At 45.8% G+C, this 8,591-nt stretch overlaps 1 protein-coding gene across 1 annotated transcript; it reads right to left on the reverse strand.

The window, feature by feature from the left end:
• Positions 1-1,024: 1,024 nt before the first annotated feature.
• On the reverse strand, positions 1,025-3,943 carry SMIM32 (small integral membrane protein 32). Its single transcript, XM_051631491.1, is given in 2 exon segments — positions 1,025-3,114; positions 3,287-3,943. Coding segments are annotated over 2 exon segments (438 nt in total). The 5' UTR covers positions 3,346-3,943; the 3' UTR covers positions 1,025-2,735.
• Positions 3,944-8,591: the final 4,648 nt, after the last annotated feature.

An 8,591-nucleotide genomic window follows, 5' to 3' on the forward strand; every position in this document is an offset into this window, starting at 1 on the left:
ATAAAAGTGTGGAAGAGAGGAAAGACACTTGCAAAGATGTGACTGTGTAGCATGCTGCCCAGGAAACTTTCTGTATGGAGTAATGGATTTAAACCAAACTTCTCTGCTTATACCTGTAGTTTCTGGATTTGCTTGGAGTCCTGTGAGTCAGGGCTCAGAAGAAACATCTTCTTAGTCTGGTGTATCTGCTGCAGTTTTAACTGTTCTGAGTGCCAGGGAGATAAACCTCCTGGCTCTCAAAAGGTTTAGGAGAACCAGGTCAGAGAAGCGTTCAGTGTTTCAGCACACTGAGCCCAGTCTGCCTTGCAGAGCAGCCATCAGGCAGGAGGCTGCTGCAGGGCTGCCAGTGTTGGGAGGCTTTTTTGAAAGGCACATTGAGAAAGTGGTGTTTGCTGCAAAGACCCCTTGAATGGTGTGTTTGTGTCAGGGGCAAGAGTCCGACTGGCAGAGGGGGAGGGCAAAGGATGGAGCACACATTTGGGACCCACCGTGTGTCATGCACCTAAGAAACCAGTTGCAACAAGGGAATAAATGCCTATTGGCCCCTCTCCTGGAGAGCCTGTGGTTGGGAAGTGGGTTTTCTGGTCAGCTGGAATTCTGGGTCTAGTGAAAAAGAATGTATCTGATGAGTTCTATGCTTATGTTTCACATATTGGTTAAAAAGTCATTGATAGAAGTTTCTTCTGCCATAGAAGTGATTCTTGGTATTGGTGAGAGCAACACAGGGCATGGATAAAAGCTTTCCCAGAAAATGAGTACTCTAAGCATGAAAGGTTCTTCTGGGGTATTACTCCAGCTATTGGGCTGTGGGGAAAAAGATTATTCCAGGGTTATTCTTGAACGTTCAAATCAAGTACGTAGGGTGCAGTGCAACATTTGCTTTACCAGGTTCTGGGGCTTTTGCCAGCAGAAATTCTTAGACCAGACTCTTAGGGCTGTTAGCTGAAAACAAGCTGTTGTTACTTAAAAATAAATAAGAAATGTCTGATTTGATAAAACTTGATTTATTCAAAAAGGGCTGAGATAAACACACTTGAATGTTTGTCTTGCTTTCTACATTAAAGTAATTTCTTGGAATTACACCGGTTAAATTTGATGCAGAGGAGATAAAATTGGCCACCTATGGAGGAATAAAATATTTAAACCTGTTACATAGTAGTTTAACTTACTTGAGCATAATAAGACATGGTAAGCAAGGCAATGACATGGCAATGTTGTCAACTGCAATTTCTGACTAAAAAAACCCTTGCAAACAGGCTCCCTTATATATACATTTTGTCTGTGTGCTGGAGTGTGAGCCTGTATGTGTGTGTAATTGAGTTGTAAAATCTCTTTTGGATTAATTAAGTTATGTACATACATACACGCAGCACTTCTGCTGCATGTATTTGGAGAATGGATTTAGGGGAGCAGCATCTGACACCACTTGAACCCCATTCTTCTGACAGGTGATCCACTAGTAAAACTGGAACAATAGCAGGCCTTTAGAACTCTCTGTTTCTGGATAGCTGCAGTTCAGGTGGATGTTGAGCTACTGAAGATAACAAAAAAAGAAAAAAGGCCCTTTGCCCACTGTGGGATATAAAAACACTGTTCTGGGGTTCATGCAGTTTGATCTGGAATTGTGCTGTAACTGCAAGTTTATTTTAAATCGGCATCTATAAAACAGCGTGTGTGCCAACAAGGTTAAGCAGAATCTTGTGGAACAAAATCAGGTAGCTAAGAATTTAAACTGGTGGATTTTGCCAGTGATCAGTGTTGAATCAAACCGTTGCTGTATTAATAAATCATGCTTCTAATTGTTCTAGATTTATATAAAGAGCAAGGAGTGGGGATTTTGTGCCTTAAAGCAGCTGCTCCTATAAAGCTGTGCTTTATGGTGTTCAGAAGTGATCTACTTTTTGTACTGAACCCAGAGCACTCTGCTCTCCCCTTTCCTTATTTTACATACTATTAATGGTATTTATTTTCTCTCCTCCCTTCTCCCCATCCTGCTTATTTTAGTTTCATGCCATGGTGAATAATTTCCTTTGTAGCTTAAGAAAGTTGAAAACAAAGTCCTTAGTTATTTAGTGTTTCACATAAGTGGTAACTTAAAACCCGTTCAATGATGCAGTAAAACATCAAAATCACCCTTAACAGAATCATAATTGAGTCTAAATAAATGTTTTTTTTCATGTTTGCCTCCTGCCTGTCAGGACTCCCACTGCATTACCATGCAGCTTCAGCAGCAGTTGAGAGAAATGGGTCTGGAAAGTAAACTCATACCCTCAGCATGGAGCTGTTAGGTAAATATACTGGGTTTTTTTACATTGGATGCTATGGTTTCATAAACATGGGTAACAAGCTCCACCAGATGCCTGAATCAGAGACTGTTTTTAATGCAAATATCCTTGTTTGGACACTGAATGGGTGGTTGATGACATTTGCATACAGATAGAGTTTAATCTGGAATCACGGGGCAATTTTTTGCACAAAACCGTATAAATTTGCTGAAGCATTCTCTTTAGTCCATAACAGAGCTTTTTATTTACAGCTTATTCCCATTTGCATACAGTATATTTTTCCAGCCATCTTTTCCTGCGATGCCGCCTGTCACTCTAAAGAGGGTGACTGTCCTTTCACTGTCACTCTAAAGGGGTGACATCCTTTCACTGGCACATGGCAGTAAAGCCTTATTTATTGCACAGGGTTTCTGGTGCCTGCTGCTGCTGCAGGACCATGTTGCCCTCGTGTCAGACAGCTTGTGTCCTCCACGGGCTCCTCGCTTCCCTGAGCGATCTGTCGTAAGGAAGAGTAGCAAAAAAGGAATTTTTCAGCTGACAGTTTATGAAGAGCACAATGAGTGTCACAGTCAAGAGCAGAAAGAAAAACAGAATGATGTAAGTCACCAGGTCTGGCTTATTTATTTCCCCTTCTTTTAGCACCCTGGCTGTTGACATATAAAAAGCAGAGGAGCTCACGGGTCTCGGTGTGCCGCTCAGGTAGGGCGTGTTGGTCTGAATGATTAGGTGAGCTTCAGTGGCACTGGTTGAATTTAGCAATGCACTATACATGTTCTTGCTTAAATTTCCTCCACGGTAGAAGTAAAGCGGGAGAGCAAACACAGTCAGTCTTTGGCATAGGAAAGAAACAAAGTTCCTGCTTGTAAAAGGCTGAAAACCGGCTGCATTTTGTCTAAAAGCAAATTAATTCACTCGCGTGGCTCAGTGACTTGCTTTTAAATCTTCTTGGCTCATATTTACAGCATTTATCCACAAATATTAGTCAAAAATGATACAGGTACCTCGTGTCCTGGCCCTTCTTCCCTCAGCACACCTCTTTTGGGAAAATGCACTGGATCATCTGCTGGTCAGCTGGGATGGGCTGGGAGCTCCGGAGTCTGCTGGGAGCCCTGCATGGGAAAAGGTTCTTCCTACCCCAGCTCCAGTGCTGGCAGCCGGGCAGAGAGGAGCCAAGGCTCCGGCTGGCAGCACTCAGTGTCCAGGGAGGGGAGGCACGGTGGATTTCCAGCTGGTTTTCAGAAGTGGGATGCACACAAATCCGGGGTTAAATGGCATCTGCAGGGAGAGGCGGCTGCTGCTTTGCCATCCTGCTGAACTGGCTGTCGCTGCTCCCTGCCTCGGGAGGCTCCGGCTTGTTGGAATCCTGGTGCTGTGAAGCATTAGTGGACTTTCTTAATCCCAGTTAACGGCACGCTGTGGAGCCAGTGTTAAGAGGCTGAGCTTTCTACTTCAGCTTTCCAGGCAATCCTTTCAATTGCTTCGAGAAAAATAATAATTAAAAGAAATCACAGATGTCCCTTTGTTTTTTTAAAAAAAGAAAATGTCACAGCACCAAAAAAGCCTCCCTGCGAAGGGGAGAGGGGTCAGTTTTGTGGAAACCCCCTCTCTGCCCGTGGCTCAGCCGAGCTGTGAGGTGGGACTGTGCAGGTTCTGTCAAACATGACTTTTCCCCCCCGACAGAAGCTCCACCGCAGCGTCACTTGCTGCCGTGGGAAGGGGAGAGGTGCGTGGTGGTGCCGACCAGCTCTGCAGCCCGTGGTGCATCTGGCAGTGACAGGATGCTAAAAAGGAAGAGATCTCCCAATAAATCCCTGTGAGCGCCTGAGGCTCTGGCTAGAGGTTTTGGGCTGGGGGAGGGCAGCAGAGAATGGGACAAAAAGAAGAAAATTGCATCAAAACCTTTCTTTCTTCCTCAGACTTCTATTGTTGAACTCTGGAGTAATCAGAAAATGTAAATTTATTTTTTTTTGTTCAAATGTCATCTTCTTTCCTTTGATATGGTCCCCAGCACCCTCTCCTGCCTGACAATTAGCATGTTAATTTTTTTTTTTTTTTTAACATCAAATTGCTTTTATGCTGCTATTAGCTGCTGGCTGCTTGCCAGCCTGCTCTCCCTGCCTCTTGCTCCCCTGCCACAGATAAGCACCGTTAATACCTTTATTTTCATGCATTGCAACTTGAAAAAGGGCAGGGGACAGAGCTTGGGGGTGAGAGGGATGGGGGAGAGAGGAGCACCTGGTGACTGGGCAGAGAAATGGGTGAACCACCTTCTCTAATCCCAGGGTGCTGATCCAAGCAAATGTTCAAGCTGCTTATGATGAGCCAAGAGTCCCGGGTGGTTAAACATCTCAATTAGCATAATAAATGTTTCTGCTGGAAGAGGGGGAATGAAGAAAGGAGAAATTTTCTGGTCAGTTAGATTTAAATACAAGAAAGTCTCTGATAAAGGGCAACACTCTCTGAGGCCCTGGTCAGCTGTTCCTCATCTCCTGCCAAGCTCCAGGTGCTCCAGTTATAAACTCCTTGTGCCTCCAGTAGCTCTGCTGGGGTGATTGAAGGCTGTCACATCCCTGGTCACATCCTTCTGCATCTGTCCTCAGAAAAGCCACTACCCTCATGTCTATCCCCAAGTCTTTGGGACGTTTATAAGGAGATTAGCCTTTAAGACGTTGCTGATTTTAGTTTCCCTCATTCTATTTTTCCCCTTTTACAGCCACAGTGAGTTGACTCTCCCACATGATTCTCTTCAGGCTGGCTGGGATCTTCCCCTTGTGTACCTACTGCTCCTCTTGGGCACACATCTGCCTGCAGAGCCACAGTAGCTGCACCTATTTACTCTGCACGAGTTCAAAGAACAGGGCACTGAGGCAGGCAGCCAGCACAGGGGTTGGAAAAATCAACAGTGTCATAAAAAAGCTAATAGAGTTTGCAAATCTTTTACCTATCATGTCTCCTTGAATAGGAGAGTTTGTGAGGAGCAGCATGACATGGCTGGCTGGAAGGCTGAGTGTCTTCCCAGGACCATCCCATCCTCCCTGAACTGTTTCTGAGTTTAACCAAATTTTGCATCCTTTTTTATTTATTTACTTTATTGTGTTTACTAGTCTGTAGGAAAGCATCTGGGGGCTGAGTCCTATAAGTAATGTGGAGTCTTAAGCATTTCACATACTTTAGCAAAACATTTGTTATAAAAATCTTCTCTGCAAATGATACCAACTTTGCAGGAGGGAGAAAAAAATACTAGAAAGGATGCAGGTGAATGTTGCAGTTGTGGGTGCATTTTCTCCCAGCCCAGAAGTGTGGGTTTTGGCGGCCTGTTTGATGGCTGGAGTTGGACTGGCCAGAGGTGGAGAAGGAAGGGCTCTGCCAGGGTAGCTCCTCCATGGTTGTGCTCATTGTTCATCTCCCTTCCTCAAGCCTGCAGGGATCATTCCCAGAGCCACTGGAAGTGTCCCTGGAGGTGGATGGGACAGTCACGTCGCTGGGACAGTCACACTTCACTGCTGGGAGGGGACAAACAGACTGTTTGCTCTGCCAGGCCAGTGTCTCCATGTGGCCTTGTGTGGCTGTGTGTCCCTGCAAACGTGCACCCTCAGAACCTCCCCTTTCCACCCCTCTTCACATGCAGGTTGCCCACAGAGCTGGAGTCTTTACTTATGTTTTGCCCCTCTTACAAAATGTTCTCCCTCATTCTTGGAAGATTTCTTTTCTGCCCTGAAGACACAACAGGTCCAGTGCCTGTGCTTTGGGTTGGGGACAGTTTCTAATGGCTGCAGTTCAACCCCCTGGCACTTGGGTAAATCCTCTGGGTGTATTTCTACTGCAGGCTCAGGGGTACACAGAACTCCTCCTGCTCAGGGCTGCCTGGTTGAAGCTGATACAGAATTTGATGAGAAGCCCTGGGAGTAAATCAGATGTGGTTTTTGCAGCCCTTCATCCAGGCTTAATCTTAAAAAAGCCAAATTGCCATAGTTAATACTATCATTGCAAAAGAGCTGATCCTTCCCCTTTGCTCTACTTAATCTGGAAGGCATTTTAAAATCTTTGGTTCCTTGCAATTTTTCCTCATTTAATTTGTATCTAGTAGCTTTGGTTTTTTTTGGTTGTTGTTTGTTTTGGTTTGGGTTTTTTGTGGTTTGTTTTGGGTTTTTTTCAGTTTTGTTTTGTGGGGTTTTTTATTTGTTTGGTTTAGGGTTTCAATAGTTTTTGAATGTGCACTGGCAATAGTACTGAAAGGACAAAAATAAAGCCCCTGCCACTGGCAGGAGTTTAGTAACAATAAACCTATGAGTGTGTTTGGAAGCTGGCTCAGCATTTCTGGCCCTGGGGCATCATGGGGACAAGTCCCAGGGCTGGACAGGTTTTCTGCCTGCACCTCTGTCCCCCTCCCTATGGGCTTCTCTTCCCACAGCTATATTCAAGAGCAAGAAACTTTATCTTGGAGGAGCTGGAACCTCCTGGAGCCCCAGCTGACCCAAGGCATGTATCCATGGTCACGGTGACCTCATGGCAGTTCTGGCCTGTGCTTGGTCCAGTCTTGCTGTAGTGTGAAATAAATAGTGACATAAACTGACCAGAGCTGTAAGAAGGGAGAACAGAGTCTGTGACCCTCTGCTGCTGCTCTCCAGGCTGGTAGAGCCATCGTGCTCACTTCAACAATCCTTCAGCCAAGCTACCAGCAAACACGGTGCAGATCCCAGTGGGTGGGAAGGGCTGGGGGTTCAGCAGGGCCGTGAAGGGCTGAATGGAGCCTTTCCCCATTTCCAGACTGGTAAGTAATGCATCACCTCTTTCTCGTGTCAAACTGTAGGAAATGAAAGTGGAAAGAAACATTCTCCCTCAGTAATGCAGCATTTACATCTTGCCTTATGATCCTCCTGCTCTCGGGAGTGAGCAGCAGTCTGGGGGATGGTTCTGTTAGCAGACCAGAGTGTAACAAATCACAGCTGTAACTTCCCAGTGCTGCATAAAAGCAGCCTTAAAACCACATACAGGAAAGGAAATAAAAATTATGTGTGAAGATTATTTCCTTTTTCAATCACTCCAAAGGAAAATACTTCTTTCCAGGTAGCTCAGAATCAGATATTGAGGACAGTATTTGCAAATGTAGGAGCATAAAACTAAGCACAAAACATCTAGTCCAGGGATCTTGGTTTTTGTGCTTAAATAGGGGCCTGGAAGCCTGAAGAAACTGGCAGAGATGTCCTGAAAATATTTTGTTTCAAAAGAGCTTGTGTGTGCTATTTAAAACTAACTTCCCCATCAGGTTTCTCAGGGCATGTTTGCCACCAGCTGAAGCAGAAGCATTTGGAAAGTTTCCAGAGAAGTCTGTGGAACCAGGGAGCTTATGTGTGTTGGATCAGGGCTGAGTCCCAGTCCTTCATTCTTCTCTGGGTTGTGAGGGTCATGACTTGCCAAGGCGTTCTCCATTGGAGGAGAAGATAAAAGCATCCTGCATCTCCTGCCATCCAGGTAAGCTTCACCACAGCTCCAATGTGGGGAAATCACGGGGGTTGATCAGTGAACAGTGGCAGCATCCCAGCCTCCCTGCCCTCCCAGCACTGCTCCTCATATTGCAGCACCTCAGCAGAGCTTCCCAGGGGTTTGGCAGTGCTTGGAGCTTCAGCCAGAGCAAAATGGTTTGTGTCCTTGTGTAGCAGGTTTGTGGGTTCCTCGTGTTCTGAAAAAAAACCCCTCTCATGTTCTCTCTGCAGTAGCTTGCTGGGTGCATATGGAAGAGAGAGCACAGCTGAGTTTTCTGCAGCCAGGAGTGGGTGAGTGAGTGGGTGTCCAGTGATGCTCCAGTGGATGCAGCCCATGTAGCCCATGAGCAGGAGGGGGGTTTGGAAGTAAAAGCAAAAGGTATAATTGTAGAGAAAGGTTGTCTTTTTGCTTCCTTTGCACATAGAGAATGGAGTTTGTGTCACGAGGGAGTGGTTTGTGAGCAGAGCTGGGTAAAAAAGGGGACAGATACAGGTGCTGTGCTGGGCTCTGTGACAGCCCAGCTCTGGGCAGGAGAAAAGCTTTGCCCAGGTCGCCAAGTGTGTCACCTCAGGCAGACACGGGCTGCTCTGTGGGCTGCCTGGACCTGTTAGCTTGTGACACTATGAGTTCTGTCTGCAGCACGATGGTGCTCCCTGGAGCTGGTCCGTGGTATGTCCAAGAACAGGCACAAGCACTACAAGGGCTGTGGGCAGTGTCTGTGTTTCCTGTATTTAACCCCAATTATTGGGGATTGAATTTTAGTAAAGAAAAGAGGGGATGAAGTGTTACAACTCACTGTGAGGTTTTAGTTTTGAATACGAT

The sequence above is a fragment of the Apus apus genome, chromosome 13, assembly GCF_020740795.1.
Source record: "Apus apus isolate bApuApu2 chromosome 13, bApuApu2.pri.cur, whole genome shotgun sequence".
Lineage (NCBI taxonomy): Eukaryota > Metazoa > Chordata > Aves > Apodiformes > Apodidae > Apus > Apus apus.